General features: G+C 39.7%; 1 protein-coding gene across 2 annotated transcripts in view; it reads left to right on the top strand.

Moving 5' to 3' along the window:
- The window catches only part of kiaa1755 (KIAA1755 ortholog), a 124,264-nt gene that overhangs the window by 67,166 nt on the left and 39,822 nt on the right, over positions 1-17,276 (top strand). For both annotated transcript variants that reach the window (XM_033041617.1, XM_033041618.1), the window contains exons 5-9: positions 2,636-2,759; positions 4,819-4,912; positions 7,692-7,778; positions 9,795-9,911; positions 15,395-15,493. In XM_033041617.1, the coding sequence (XP_032897508.1) occupies positions 2,636-2,759; positions 4,819-4,912; positions 7,692-7,778; positions 9,795-9,911; positions 15,395-15,493 (521 nt within the window). The remainder of the gene's footprint in view (positions 1-2,635; positions 2,760-4,818; positions 4,913-7,691; positions 7,779-9,794; positions 9,912-15,394; positions 15,494-17,276) is intronic.

Here is a 17,276-nt window from a genome sequence, read left to right as displayed (position 1 = left end):
TGGGTAGTTTTGTTTCCTCCCATATCCAAAACAAGTGTGGGCTAATGGGTTCATTGTCCACTGTAAATTGTCCCTAGGGTTATTGTGTTGGTAGGTTAGTGGCGGAATCAAAGTGGAGTTGGGAGGTTGAGGAGGAGCTGAGGTGATTGTGTGGAGAATAATAGAAAAAGGAATAGAGTAGGATTTGTGCAAACGGGTGCTTAATTGTTGGCGTAGACTGAGTAGACCAAAGGGCCTATTTCCATGTTGTGACTATGACTAAATGACTCATGTAAGAGGAAAGGCGGAATAGCAAATATATTCCTGTCAAAAGGTGTGTGCATGCGCAATTTAACTTCAAAGGAGGGAATGATTTTAGAAGGATCATTGAGGCATCATTCTATTACTTGCTGTAGTCTAATTTGCTAAAAAGAGAGTCAGCACTGTTTTATTAATGGAAAATTTGTGGGTTGACTAACCTGAGGAATCTTTTGATGGAGTTTCAAAGGGTAGATACCTATCCCTGGATTTTTAAAATATATTTCAGAAAGTTCTTCATGGAAGGAAGGTTAGAAAAGATGATGACTACAGAGTTGAAGGCTTATTGGCAGCGTCGATAAAAAAAACGTGGGCTGTAAGTAGGGAGCTGTGTTAACTTATTTTTTGGATTTGTAATAGATAGGTTTTCATGGGGTTGTTACCAGGACTACTGGCATTTTCAATTTACAGGATTGTGTAGGATGAAATTTAAAATAAGTATGGGTGACCCGAGGCTTGGAAGTGCACTGAATGGTGATAAAAAGTGTAATTGACCTCAAATATAGTAGGCTAATAGAATGGGCCAATATAAAATAGATGACATTTAAACAGAAGGAAAATTTGGTAGGCAGAATGAGGAAAGGCAACAAACTCTAAATTGACAATAAACAATAGGTGCAGGAGTAGGCCCTTCGGCCCTTCGAGCCAGCACCGCCATTCAATGTGATCATGGCTGATCATCCACAATCAGTACCCCGTTCCTGCCTTCTCCCCATATCATCTGACTCCGCTATCTTTAAGAGCTCTCTCTTGAAAGTATCCAGAGAACCGGCCTCCACCGCCCTCTGAGGCAGAGAATTCCACAGACTCAGAACTCTCTGTGTGAAAAAGTGTTTCCTTGTCTCCGTTCTAAATGGCTTACCCCTTATTCTTAAACTGTGGCCAAGAGAAAATTCTGGACTCCCCCAACATCGAACATGTTCCCTGCCTCTAGCGTGTCCAAACCCTTAATAATCTTATATGTTTCAATAATAATCCCTCTCATCCTTCCAAACTCCAGAGTATACAAGTCCAGCCGCTCCATTCTCTCAGCATATGACAGTCCCGTCTTCCCGGGAATCAACCTTGTAAACCTACGCTGCACTCCCTCAATAGCAAGAATGCCCTTCCTCAAATTAGGGGACCAAAACTGCACACAATACTCCAGGTGAGGTCTCACTAGGGCCCTATACAACTGCAGAAGGACCTCTTTGCTCCTATACTCAGCTCCTCTTGTTATGAAGGCCAACGTGCCATTCGCTTTCTTCACTGCCTGCTGTACCTGCATGCTTACTTTCATTGACTGATCAACAAGGATCCCCAGATCCAGTTGTACTTCCCCTTTTCCCAACTTGACACCATTTAGATAATAATCTGCCTTCCTGTTTTTGCTACCAGTGGATAACCACACATTTATCCACATTAAACTGCATCTGCCATGCATCTGCCCACTCACCCAACCTGTTCAAGTCATCCTGCATTCTCATAGCATCCTCCTCACAGTTCACACTGCCACCCAGCTTTGTGCCATCTGCAAATTTGCTAATGTTACTTTGAATCCATTCATCTAAATCATTGTTGTATATTGTAAATAGCTGCGGTCCCAGCACCGAGCCTTGCAGTACCACACTAGTCACTGCCTGCCATTTTTAAAGGGACCCGTTAATCCCTACTCTTTGTTTCCTGTCTGCCAACCAATTTTCTATCCATGTCAGCACTCTACCCCAATACCATGTACCCTAATTTTGCCCACTAATCTTCCATGTGGGACCTTATCAAATGCATTCTGAAAGTCCAGGTACACTACATCCACTGGCTCTTCCTTGTCCATATTCCCAGTTACATCCACAAAATATTCCAGAAGAATAATCAAGCATGATTTCCCCTTCGTAAATCCATGCTGACTCAGGAATAGTCCCATCTGCCTGTGTTTGGCCCATACCCCTTTAACCCTGTCCTATACAAGTACTAGTTTGATGGTTGGGCTTCTCTGGCCCTTTCACTAGACCCAGTACCACTGTGCCAGGCCTGACAATATGCAAAGCTATGCCAATTGATGCAGAAAACTCCTGACCAGCAGTTTGGTCTTGCAGACTCTCACCAGACAGCTGGGTACCCATGCAGTGAGTGCAGGGGGTGCTGCTCATTCAGCAACATCTGTATTTGTTGCTCCTGGAATTTTTTCCTCCATTTGTACCACAGCAGGAAAAGGTGCCTCACACTGACTGGGATATGCATTGTATGTAGATGGAGTCCAAGCATTGCAGATATATATCTATAGTTTTCAGCAAGAATCAGAATGATTTAATAAGAGAACTGGATGAATGCATAATTTAACATTATTTTCTAATCTTTCCAGGAAGCAGGGATAAGGCAGGAAGAGCTGTGTTACAAATCTGCACGGATAATAGCCTCCTGCAAGGACAAACCTGTACCAGCAATGACCTCACCAGGCTCCTACTGTACCTCCACAACATTCCCAGGTGAAATTTTCCTCCACACTGTTGTAGGAAGATGCTTCAAAGTTTGAGGAAATTTCATTTTTCACTTTTAGAAAAGTAAAGCTCAAAATTACATCAGGTTGGATGCTGCATTTAACATTGTGGAAATTACAACCAGTTGCAACACAGCCAAGGCGCTGGCCAGCCAACAAGATCCAATTCCAATCAGATATGTCGAGCTTCCAAACACCACTGCAGGAAACAGATGGCTTGGCTTGGTTAGAATTGAACTCTCACTGCTACAGTGATGAAAAGATTGAAAGTGAAGCCTGTTCTCACTTGTGCTACTGACCCAGGTCTTGGCAATTCCGTGCATATCTGAGGATCAAAAACCAAGGTCATCTTAAGTTAACATGAGCGGCACAATGGTTTGGGAGCTAGTGCTGCTCTTGCAAAACTTCAGGCACAGAGTCTGAGCCTGACTTTGTGTATTCATAATGTAGAGTTTGCATCATTTCTTCATGACGCATGTTCCTGTTTCCTCCTACACTCCATGGCATGCCAGTAGATTCTTCGGGAATTGTAAATTACTTCTTAGTGTAGAAAAACAGCAAATGAATCAAAGGGCTGTTGATCACGTGTGAGAATAAAATTCAGGACACAGGGAAATAAATAGAGGTGAATTGGGAATGATAGGATTAGCCTGCTCGGATTGGCAAGCCCCAAATAGCCTCATGCTTTCTCATATTAGATAAATTGACCCAGGTGGGAATGTTGATAAATTTGGACGTGAAGTATTTTTTCTAGGAAGCGATGGGAATGAATCCTACAAAGTATGGCAATTTTGAAATTGAATGATTTTAGACAGCCATCTACATCTTTGGTTATCTTATTCATTTACAAGCTAAGTGCAATCAAACTGATTGTGAAATGCAATAAAGAGCAAAGCTTTACTGTATTCCAATGTTTATTTGATGTCTGTCCCATTGTTTGCAATGTAGATTATAAAGTCAACCGTGATGGTTTAGTACTGCCATCTACTGGAAATAAGAAACTCCATTTATAGTGTTGCATTGTGAAGAGAAACAAGGCTTGCTTGCATGTATACAGATGGTGATCATATTTCCTCAACTGCATTAAATAGAGTATTTTCAGATTGCAACCCACTGATACTAAATTCCCAACAAGAGGGCAATTGATATTGGTATTGGGTTATTATTATCACATATACAGAGATACAGTGAAAAACATTGGTCATCCAGACAGATCATATTACTTATGAGAGTGATCACACAAATACACCAGCTAGTGCATACAAGAGAAAGGAAACTGGTGCAGAATATAGAGTTACAGCAACAGAGAAAGTGCAGATAAAAAAAAGCTACAAGGTAGACAGGGAGATAGGGAATACATGCTTGGCTCATACAAGAGTCTCATAACAATTTATAGATGATGGAATTTCCTTGATACTCAATTACATTTCCTCATCCAGGGACCATAGGATGAGTGGCATCAATTTTGGTGTGTTAGGTGATTTTATTTTATTGACAAATCAAATGTAAAGGAAAATTGGAGACTTACTCCAAATTACAAGATGCATTAGTTTCTTGCCAAGCAGGGGAGTTGAAGAATGTTGCTGCCAGCTTTCTGCCATGCAGAATCACGTCCTCAAGAGTATTCAGTGTGACTTAAATGAGACCTACCTGAACAGGTACTAGCTTGTGGAGCCACTGGAAACTTGCCTCATGCAAGGTCCTTTGAGAATTGTCTGCCTATTCCTTGGGACCACAGCTCTTCCTATCAAGCCATTCATGCACGAATGGCCTCCCAAAGAGCCCATCAATTTAGAAAGGGTATTCTTATCATCCATCCATCTGCCCATCTGATTAGTAACTGGGGACTGAATAAAATAGCTGGAAAACTCTACTACTGATTGTGAACAGGACAAATTTCAGCAACGGTCCTTTGTGCATATAGACAGTGTTCTTTTGAGGCACCTAGATATTTTGGACATCCATAGTTAATTATGCCAAATTTTCTGTACTAATTAAAACAAAAATAAGGAAACTTTTACTTTTAATCTGAATTTTTCTCATCGTAGGAAGGAGGTTGGAGATCTGGGTCTGACGATAGTTATGGATGCTCGAAAACACCCCCCGCATCCCGTGTTATTTAAAGCATTTGGATTGCTACAGGTGAGCATGAGTGAAATATTCCTGTGCCCCATTAATATTTTTAAAGGCTACGGCTTCCTTCCAAAAGACTTATGAAATTCTAGTCACAAATAGCTGCATAGGTCTACTCACCTTGTCTAGCTAATAAAATGATCCATGCATGATTATGTGTGCATTTTGATCTGTGCTCAGGGTTCATAATTTTTGTACAAAGAAGTAAAAACAGTGCTTTTACTTGAAATTATTCAAGTCATTTCTTTTCACCACACAATCTGTCTGATGGATTCACTGCTGTCCCTTGTTCTGACATTTTGATACGAGGTCTCCACCTGAAACATTGTCAGTCCATTTCCCTACACAGATGCTGCCTTACCCTCTGAGTTCCTCCAACAGTTTGTTTCTTGCTACCAGATCCCAGCTTCTGCAGCCTCTTGTATCTCGAAGTTCTGATATCTAATTTTCTTCTGCCTTGCCAACATGGCCCAAGTCCTCCCTTATCCATTTAGTTGAAACACATTGTTTGCCCAAATGCCATCACATCTCTTCTTCAACTTATAGGGCTAGATCATTGAGAATTGATCCTAATTGACAATGGTACCTAAATCGATGGTTCCTCAATAGTGGGTTGTGTTGCCAAATCTAATTTGCAATATTTGTATTATGACTATCACCAGATGTTCTTTCTATAAACGGTCTAAGTTAAGTATTAAAATAACTAAAATGTAAATGTAATGTAATAAACTAAAAGTGGTATGCAGCCCAGGCTCTGATCTCCCATCTTCCAGTCTCCACTGAGAAAGATCCATTGATTAAATTTCATCATCATTTTCAATAGAGCAGAATTATAGAAGTGGAACACAACATGCATGACAGGGGCAAGTAGATGATAGGTGGAAACAGCTGAGGAGGGGATGATAGGCCAAAGGAAGCAGAATTTGGAAGGGAGGGTAAAGGCTAAAACAAAGGCAGATAGATGATAAGTAAAACCAGATAAGGGTATGATGATGAGAAATTGGGGAAGAGGATAGGGAAGGCGAATGTAGACACAAAATGCTGGAGTAACTCTGCGGGACAGGCAGCATCTCTGGAGAGAAGGAATGGGTGACGTTTCGGGTCGAGACCCTTCTTGAGATTGATGTCAGGGAAGGGGGAGGGGATGGGGAGAGAGAGGGAAAGCAAGGGCTATTTGAAATTAGATCAGTCAATTTTCATACCGCTGGGGTGTAAGCTACCCAAGCAAAATATGAGGTGTTGTTCCTCCGATTTGCACTGGGCCTCACTCTGACAATGGAGGAGGCCCAGGCCAGAAAGGTCAGATTGGGAATGGGAGGTAGGAAAGGCGAACCAAGAGAGTTGAAACTCAGGACCAAAAGTATGTGAGTATTGGTCAAATGGAACAGGGTGAAGGAGGGTAATGAATCAGAGTAAAAAAAGGGCGAGGGGAAGGAATGGAAAAAGTGAACATAGGGAGAGGACCCCTAAGTGGGTCGGTGGGAATGGGAAAGAAACACAAGGAGAGTGGTTACCTGAACATGAACATTGTAATGTTCATACCATTGGGCTGAGTTTCTGTTCTTCTACTTTAGCCTCACCATGAAAGGCTGAGGACAGGTAAATTGGTGTGGGAGTTGAAATGAAATGCAACTGCAAACTCAAGAAGGCCATTATGCACAGAGCACAGTTGCTTTGCAAAACGGTCACGATGTGTATGCTTAGCTTCACTTGTAGAGAGAAGACCACATTGTGACCACCAAATGCAATAGACCAGGTTGGAGAAGGTGCAGGTGAATCTCTGCCTCACCTGGAAGGTCCCTGGATGGTGGTGGAGGAGGAGGTGTAGGAACAAATGTTGCACCTCCCAGGGAAAGTGCCAGGGGTCAGAGCGGGGTGGGTGGGAATGGATGAGCGAACTAGGCGGGCACGGAGAGAGCAGTGCCTGTGGAAAGCAGACTGGGGAGGCGGGCAAGATGTGGCCAGTGGCGGGATCCCATTGGAGCTGGCGGAAGTGGCAAAGGATGATTTGCTGAATGAAGAGGCTTGTGGGATGAAAGGTGAGGGAAAGGGGAACTTTACTGTTTGATCTGGAGAGACATGAGGGGGGTGAGAACAGGTGAGGGAAATGTAGGATATGCCTGTGAGGGCCTCGTCAACTGGCAGAGGGGAGAAGGAAGACATTTCAGAAGTCTTAAGAGCAGAAAGCCTCATCTTGAGAACAGATGTGGTAGAACAGAGAAACAGAAATAAGTGGATAGCGTCCTCACAGGAGACAGGGTGAGAGGAAATGTAATCAGGGTAGCTGTGGGTTTATGGTAGATATCGGTGGATAGTTGTCTCCTGACATGGACGCAGAAATACAGAAAAAGAAGAGAAGTGTCATGTGTATTCCAGGTGAATCTGAGGACAGGGTGGGAGTTGGTGACAAATATATTGTTCCTGGAGATGTATGCTGAACTAAATTAATGTTTTAACCAGCTGGGCATAAAGGTTGTTCTCTCGTGACTGCACAAAAAATGGATGACACCCATACATAAATAGTTACATAGTCACCTTCTATTGATTTAAACTGATGTTATATACATTAGATTCAATTCAATTTCTTGTGCTCTGTGAAACTGGTGCTTCAAATTTAAACTGTAATAAAAATCTCTGCTCCATTTAGAGAGTATTTTGATTCTTGGAATATGCGGGCTGCTTTTAAGTGTGGTTAGCATCTACAATCTCATATACAGTAATTGGTTTACTGACCTACACAGCCGTAATGTCTCCACTATTTTAAAACCGATGTTGTTTCACTTTGCAGGAACGTGTTTCCCACTCTATTCATTGTATACTGATATTGTCAGATAAAGACTCAACTGTCAAGCTTGAGAAATGTCCTGGAATATCCGTAAGTGTTATTTGGAAGAAATCTCAGCTGCATTAAAAGGCTGTTTGAAAGTAAAAATTACAGTGATTTACTCCAGTTGGAACTGTTCCATTAACATTTTATTCCTTCCCATAGTTATGTTAGTCTATGTGCAAACCTCTGGTGACGTTTAGCTCAAGAAATGTCTCGGATCAATCCCACTCTATATTGACTTGTTAGAGAGGCAACCAGTTCTCAAATGATGCTGAGTTGGTAGTACTTCTTCTGTGCCAAGTGTTCTAGGGATCAAGTCCCTCTCCAGGGACCTAAGCACAAACATCAAGGCAGACTCTACAGGGCATTACAGAGGATATTCGATCAGAGATATAGGCCTGGAAATGTGATTGCAAAGTGCTTACGATGATTTCAGAGTTAATGCTGGATATTAGAATGGGCATTCTTGTGCTTGTGTGGATCAACCACTAACCACATTGCTCAAAGTGACTTTCTACTGTGAGAGGCTTGGTGAAGATGGCTTTAAAATGTTTCAGTTATTGGGAATGCTCAATTTCACCCGGTGTTAATACTACTGATGCTCTAGCAGCATTATTTAAAGAGGAAAATATCAGCATTCCTCTGACAATCTGATTCAGCTAGATGCTCTCTATCTTATCTACCTGCTCTCCTTTGGACTTCAGCCAATGAACATACATTTGTTGGTGCTGACAAATTTTGAAACCAAAATGTTTTGAATGAAACATTAAAGAAATGCCAACGTCTACTGTCTCAGGTTTATGCACAAGATCGATGTAATTATTTTTAAGAGTTATCCCCAATGTCCTCTTCAAACTAACCTTCAAACAAAATCACAAAACAAATGTTTCAGTTATCAGGTTGTGGGAATGTCAGGGTATTGATTATATTACCAGACTGAGTTAAAGTTACACGATGTACAATTAATACAATGGCATCTGGCGAATTTGAATCAAATTATTTATTTAATTAAATATATGTCCTGAAGTAACTACTGGTATCATGAATCATGGCTGTAAAATCCATTGGTTCATGAATATTCTTTAGTAAACAGTACCCTCTCTCTTAGTAAGGTCCTTATGCGACTCTATTCTCAGCAATGTAGTTGCTTATTATCTGCTCTCTGAAATGACCAGCATTTTATTAGATCAAACGACAATCCTGCAAGTTCAACTATGAGGTTAGCAATGGCAGCAGGCACACAGAAAAATCACTGTCTCCAAGTCTCCTCTCCTAGTTGCATACCATCCATCCATGCAAATGTAGCATAATTCTATTTTAGATTAGTTTAGTTTAGAGATACAATGCGGAAACAGACCTTTCGGCCCGCCGAGTCCGCGATCCCCTCACACTAACACTACCTGACACACATTTGGGACAATTTACAATGATACCAAGCTAATTAACCTTTGGAGCGTGGGAGAAAACCGGAGATCCTGGAGAAAACCTCACGCATGTCACGGGGAGAATGTTACAAACTTCATACAGACAGCACCTATAGTCAGGATCGAACCCGAGTGTCTAGCACAGTAAGGCAGCAACTCTACCGCTGCACCAACGTGCCACTATTCCTTCATCAGTAAGAAATAATGCTTTTACCCTTACAGAGTAGTTATGACTAAATGGATTACACGTTAGTGTGATTTTTCTCTGAATCCTGAAAGCATCAAGTGAAATGATATGAATGGTTGCTGGAATGGATGCCCCAAATATCATATCATTGAATTGTTATGGTACAGAAGGCCATTCAGCCCAATCGAGTGTAGTGCATCTGCTGGTATAAACAATTACTAGGGTGCACTGACTGAAACCAATGTGTTTACTTACATAGGTGAACATTGAAGGTTCTTGTGCTCATTATTTTCCTGGCAGTAGATATTCTTATCAAGGGGCTGGTCAAGGGAATCAGTTGTATGGAATCAAGAGCAGTGTTGTAAAAAAATAGACTATTACAGTATGTTCTGCAATGTTATGATAGGTTTTAGATGGATTATAAATTATACAATATTTGTGTTTCTTAACCAGATGGAAGTTTTGACATCCTTGAAAACACTTCATAAGTTCATTGAAAGCACTCAACTGACTGAAAATCTGGAGGGAACATTCCCTTACAATCACTCTGGATGGATTCAGTTTCGTATGGTGAGTAAAAAATATATAGATTGAGCTGCATTTCAGAAATACATTTATAAATAATTTATTTTGATGGATGTTGTTGACAATAGAGGTGCTGTTGATTTTCACTGCATGTATCTGGGCTGTCTCTTGTTCGAGTCTGTTACAGACCACATAGAGGCACATGCATTGCCTGACATTTGTTTGTCCAAGTCTTGAAGTTGTCAAGTCCTGGTGATGTGTGCGCTGCATTAGTATTGGTGGTCATTAAACAAGCTTATGACAGGAATTTGGTCATTGGTGAAACAGTTGGAGGTGTTTGGACCTTGGAGGCATCTCTGGAGTTTTTAGAAAGATGCTCTGAAGCTGTGACAATTGATCTTCAATAACCACAGCCACATTTGCACCAGAGGTGACTGCAGCCACTGAGGATTTCATTCACAGCCAGATTTCTCTCGGTAACAAGGTGCAGAATTTACCTTTATTATTTTATTTGGAAATCCATCCTTGCTGTTTTCAACCATCCACTCAGCTTAGCAAATCTGGATCAAGTTGTTTGCACTCAAATACACCATTTAGCATGTGGTACTGAGGAAGAGATGTAATGCCCGAGAACAGTCGCTTAATTTCCAATTTTCGTTTGAAATCATTGAATTTCTCAGCTCCCATCGTCCTTATAGCACCAAGACCAGGGTCATTACAGGATTATAAATAGACACAAAATAATGGTGTAGTTAAGGGGGTCAGGCAACATCCCTGGAGAACATGGATACGTGACATTTCTACTAGTCACATCCTCTCATCTCCACCTCTTTCTGCCTTCCACAGAGACTGCTCCTTCTGCAACTCCTTGATTCACTCATTCCATCTGGACCACTCCATTCTCATATATTTATTTACTCACCGTACGAAACTGAATCCATCCAGAGTGATTGTAAGGGAATGTTCCCTCCAGATTTTCAGTCAGTTGAGTGCTACTTTCTCTTGCAACCACAGGAGATGTAACACTTGCCCCTGTACCTCTTTCACCCAGAGACCCAAGCTGTCCTTCCAGGTGTGACAGAGGTTCACATGCACCTCATCTATTGTGCCTGTTAATGTGGGTTCCTGTAAATCACCAAGACCAAGCTTAGACTCGGCAACCGCTTTGCTGAACACTTACACTTAATCTGCCAAGACCTATTGGATCTCACGGTTGCCAACTATTTTAACTCCCCATCCCATTCCCATACTGACCTCTCTGTCCCAGGCCTCCTCCATTGCCAGAGTGAGGTCACATGGAAATGGAGGAACGGAACCTCATATTCCACTTGTGGAGCCCACAACCCCATTATGACCATTGAATTTTTAAATTTCCAGTAACTAATCCACAACAGCCTCCACACCCGCCCTCCTCACCCCCTCTGCTGAAACCAGACTGACCTCACAATGATTTCTCCCCTCCCCTCCACTTGATCCGTTTACAGCAGATACACAATTCGCAATTTTGCTATCCCCAAGCTTAACAATTTGCAACTCTATATCCTTTTGGCTCGCACCCATCTTTTATTCTCTGGCCCTTGTACAACATTCTGCCTATTAAATAACCCCCTCGCCTGTGTTCACCTATTACCGACCATGCTCTGTCCTCTCCCTCGCCCCGCTTTCTTTCCCACCCCTCCCTACAATCAGTCCCAAGAAGAATTTGTATTTGAAACGTCACCTATTCATGTTCTCCAGAGATGCTGCCTGACACATTGTATTACTCCAGCATTTTGTGTCTATCTTTGGTATAAACCAGCAAATGCAGTTCCTTTTTTTCTCCACATTCACCCTTTTAACAACCTTCCCTAATCTTGACCATCAGCTCATGAAAATAGCCTTTTTTTGGTCTGTTATTTAAACCTGGCAAATTCTTGTCCATCTCTACCAGATCTCCCCTCAACCTGCTCCCCTCAACCTGCACAATAACCACAACTCCTCCAACCTAACCTACAGAAGGACTTTCACATCCTTCCCAAAGAATGGTCATTGGAGATAATTGCAAAGCTTCCGTTTTGGTCTAACTGAATTTCATAACATTTCAGCATAACTTTCTTGGTTTTTTTATACAATATCTTTTTTACACAATAATTTTATAATTTTATAATATTAAGCCCACAATTCTACATTTGCTCCTGCAGAGTCTTTAGGACTATGGTTTTAAATCTATACTGCCTCTACCCATTCCTTCAGCCAGAGTACATCATCTCACATATCTCTGTATTAAATTCCATCTGCCATTTGTCTACCTGTTCAGCCTGTCAATGTCTTGTTGCAGTCACTTGATATCATTTTACTGCCAGAGACTCAGCGTTGGTAACAGTGGAATGTTCTGAAGATTTATCCTATCAATATCCAAGCCATAAGTTCATGTTAATTAGTTCTAGGACCAGAATTAGGCCAATCAAGCCAATTCCGCCATTCAATCATGGCTGATCTATCTCTTCCTGTCAACCCCATTCTCCTGTCTTCACCCTTTAATCCCAACACCCAAGTCATTCATACATTCAAAAACAAGGCTATGGGCCTCAGTGAACTCTACAACCTTGCAGTATGGAAAAGCTATTAGTTACCATGGTTAACTTTTTATCTTTAAGCCATTTCTTAATCAAAGCTGATAGTGATCCTCCTAATAATGGAGCCCCAGTTTAGTTTTACTTTTTACGTGGTACCTTGTCACTCCAATAGCTGATGGGAGGATTGATTACATCCGTTGGAAGTACAGAGTGATTATCTGATTATTACCATATTTTTTTATGGGGCATCGAGTTGCACAATTTGGCTGCTGGGATTTTTCCTACAAAGCCTCTTCTTTACCAAGTTGGCTGTGATATGTCTGGAACATCATGGGAAAATGAAAGATGCTGATATAAATACTTCCCTGGTTTGGAATGGGCTGAAGCACACCTGCTCATTGAAATCAGATTCAGATTCAAATTCAAATGAAATAGGTTTGTTTAAACATAATTTATGTGTTCCTTAGCAGCAGCAAGTCCATAGCAATATTTTGGCAAAAGCAAGTACTGTGTTGGATTTGAAAAGTTGATTAATTACGACAGCTAATTATTAACAAATGTGAAGTGAAGTGATACGGGTATCAGCGAATATTTGAAGTTGCCAATAAAACCAATATGTGCTGCTTATGCTGAATGGCCTGTTCTTGAAATAAACCTCCATGCAAAACTGCTTTCTCAATATTTGCATTGTGCTCCTGGCACTTGAATCTGAAATTCTCATGAAAAATACAAAAGTAACATTATGAAGCTAAAGCATTTATTCAATGCATCAGATGTGCCTTCTCATAGAGCATTTAATATGAAATGGAAATTCAGCAATTTCACTGCATCACAAGGCAAGCTGTAACTTTATAGTATTCAGAATAAAATATGATGATGCCAGATGTTACCATTCATTGTACTAAGTGCAACAGTTTGCATGAATAAATGTTTATTGAATAAAATAGCTTCAGGGTAATGGTTTAATGGAGCTCTTTTAATTAATACCAGTGCAGTATTCTCAGTAATGTCGCGGTGCCAAAGGCTTCAGTACAACAGTGGCAGATGTTGTAGTTCCATCATGTTGAATGCTCAACAATCTGTTTGAGTAAATATGTCCTGGAAAATACATCACATTGTTTTTTCCATTGTAAATCATATTGAGATTCTTCACATTGATGCGGGAAGAAGGCAAACAGCAGGAAGCAGGAGATAAATATGAAGGTTCGGAATAGAAGAAAAGTCAAGCATAATTTGTTACACAAATCATTAACATGTTGGGAAACAGTAGAAACAATACAGAACTATTGGACTGCTCTCTTGCTCATACTGTCAACAACAAAGAGGGGTCTCAACCCGAAACGTCACGCATTCCTTCTCTCCAGAGATGCTGTCTGTACCGCTGAGTTACTCCAGCATTTTGTGTCTTTCTTCTGTTTAAACCAGCATCTGCAGTTCCTTCCTACACACAACAACATTTTGAAGATGGGCTTTCAGTTTTCTTCCATAGTATTAGCCATGTATTTTTGTTTTAATTTGCCACCTGCGGTAAGTTAGCTTCCTCAGCGAGATAGAATTGATGCAACATCTGTCTTTTTTGTTACATTCATGTATTCATAACAAAAGTTAACATCAAAAGGCATTTAGAGTAGCTGAAGCTGAACCCTCTGAGCCTCTGAAACGCCTCCGACGGCATCTAGCTCATTATGACCCTCCCCAATACTGTGCCATGACCACTGCATTGAACAATTGTTCCCAACGTTGATTACTCACAGTAAAAACTAATTTTCTAACATCTGCCTTCAAATTACATGGTCTAATTTCAGTTTTTATCACTGAGCCCTTCACTTCCAATTTAAGATCATCTTGTAAACTTGCACTATAGAAACTGGTGAATATTTAATATCTCAATGTATTCTTTCTTATTTGTTTTCCTACTCAACTATCAATCTTAACCTTCACTAATCAAACTTTCCCTTTCAGTCCCTTTTACTTTGGAAACACTTTTATTGTTCTTTCTGACAAGTAATCAGGATTAAATTCAGTTTTCCCATGGTGGTCTGGCCAATGTAGTTCAGAATCCCAGTGTAACAACAGTTTTGCTCTTTAACCCAGACACATTGTTAGGGCATTGAAAGCACTGAGGGAATTATTAATCCCAGCTCTCTTGCTGTCTGTGAATTTGCTTAGATCGAAACAACAGAGTTGCAAGAATATATTAAGAAACCTCACTCAGTAACAATCCCTCGTGTGTGACAATGCTCCTGTCCTGGATCCTCTGCTCCCTTTTGGTGATCTAAACTCTTGGCTCAGTTGATGCCGCAAAGCCACATGGCAACGAGCTGGGGGAATTCTGCTTGAACTTCAATTCCTTTTTATTAACTTTGGCTAATTTGAACTAGGTTAATCTGCTGTGCTTTAATTCACACTCAGAAATATGCTGCGGGTAACATTTTATAGGATGATCTTCTGAAATCTGGACCTACATTCTCACTGGTGACTCATAAAACAAAACCCCATGGTGATAGGCTGGAGTTCTGAAATCTATCCTCTGCTACAAATGCGAGGTAACATGCTGTTATATCACCTCACTGTAGTGCTTTCCGTGCCATGCTGTTGATTACTGGTATTTCTTGGACTGTTGCTTCCCAATGTGTCAAACTGATTTAAAGTTTCTGGTACCTGATCTATTTTCAAGCAGGCCAGAGAGAATATGGGTGCAGCGGTAGAGATGCTGCCATATAGCACCAGATATCAGGTTCGATTACAGATCTGTACGGATGGGCTACCACAGCCCCACTGTGCCACCCGTTAAACGATGTTTGATTTCTAATCTCCCCATTCTTAGTTCAAGGACATGAAAGAACATTGACTTGAAATGTTAACTGTTTTTCTCTCCGCTGCTGCCACCTGACCCAGTCATTTTCTATATCTACTTGAGATTTACAGCATCTTTGTAGCCTTTTTGTGACTGTAATTGTTTTGATGTTTCAGAAACTCGAGTCATTCATTGCAAACTGCAGAGAGACTTCCAATTTGTTAATGGACACCATTAGAATGTTTGAATATAATAAACCCAGCAACAATGCGCAGGTACGTGGCCAAATGACAAAATACAACACATCAGGAATGCAGCAGTAAAGAGAATGACTGGGAAATGGATAAATCATGAAAGTATTTGCGATGATTATGTGAACACTGACATTTTGATCAAATTGGGTGATAAAAATCTCAAAACCTTTTAATTATACATTATTTTTTTTATTTATTTTTTATTATTTTATTTTATTAGAAGTAAGTACAATCATATGGCACCAAAGTGCCTAATATATATTTTCATAATACATTTTATGTACAGCTTCTTTTTTGTTGTTGTTATTTTAAAGAAAGATTAGAATAAGAAAAAGAAGTTAGATAGTAAAGGATAGAAAGACGTGAGATATAGTGTGTGAAGAAAAAGACAAATGAGTGAAGAAAGTTGAGAAAAAGAAAATAGAAAAAAGAGAATAAAACATTAAAAAAAAATAAAAAAATAAAAAAGTAAGGAGATCATTGTTTATAATCTTGACCAACCCTCGTCCATTCCTGAAACAGTTATTTTTTAAATTGTGTTGCACCATATGATTCCAAAAAGACGACAAATGAAGACCAACTCGTTATGAATTGGTCTGATTTATCCATTAGGAGGAATCGCATTTCCTCAAGATGTGCGGTGTCCAACATACTTGCAATCCACATTTTAAGCGTTGGTATTGATGTAATTTTCCAAAATTTAAGTATTAATTTTTTTGCTATTATTAAACCATAGTTAAAAAATAAATTTTGAGATGTGTTCAATTTATTCCTATCTTCCATTACGCCAGATATAATCATTTCAGTATTAGGTTCCATTCTTATCTTGAATAATTTTGTAAATATTTTGAAAATATCACTCCAAAATCTATAAAGTTTTATGCAGGAAACTAAGGAGTGTGTTATAGTTGCATTTTGGGATATACATTTATCACAAATGGCAGATATATTTGGATAAAATTTGTTCAATCTTGTTTTTGAATAATATAATCTATGTAAAATTTTAAATTGAATTAGATTATGTCTTACATTAATCGAACATTTGTGAATATATATCTACTTTTCCCATGTAACCTTCGTAATTTTTATCATTAGTTCCCGTTCCCACTCTTCTCTAAGTACCTTTGTCGATGGTAGGTCTATATTTAGAATACTATTATATAAATATGATATAAATTTTTGTGAGTCAGCTTCAATATTCAATGCTTCTTCCAATAATTCAGGAGTTATTTTTTGAATTATACATTAGTTGTTATAGCTTTTAACTCAACTGCCCATATACATATGTTGATAGACATTTAAAGTTCAGTTTAGTTTTTCAGTTCAAGTAACTTTAAAGTAACTTCACATTAAGTTTGAAGAAGGGTTTTGGCCCGAAATGTTGCCTATTTCCTTCGCTCCATAGAACATCTCAACATGCTGCACCCGCTGAGTTTCTCCAGCATTTTGGTGTACCTTCAAATTAAGTAACACTAATCTCAAAAATAAATATAAAGAAATATTTGATGATCACCTGTTATAATTACCTGATGATTTCCACCTCGGATCATCCTTTATAGAACCTATTTTATTTCTATTGATCTCTAGATGAAAATGTAGCCCAGTGGTTGATTAAGTGAAAAATGTTGCGCATCTTAGCTTGCTGGACTCACTTTCTCAAATCAAACTAATCGTACCATCAGTCAACAGCATCGTGGATAAACTATGATTGTTTAACTAAATAACATTTCCTGAATTAAAATAGAGGCAAAAGAAAATTATAATTCATTCAATTCATTAAATTGGTTCCTGGGATGGCAGGTCA

This window comes from Amblyraja radiata, chromosome 23 (assembly GCF_010909765.2).
Source record: "Amblyraja radiata isolate CabotCenter1 chromosome 23, sAmbRad1.1.pri, whole genome shotgun sequence".
Classification (NCBI taxonomy): Eukaryota; Metazoa; Chordata; class Chondrichthyes; order Rajiformes; family Rajidae; genus Amblyraja; species Amblyraja radiata.
This window is presented reverse-complemented; position numbering and strand designations above follow the sequence as displayed.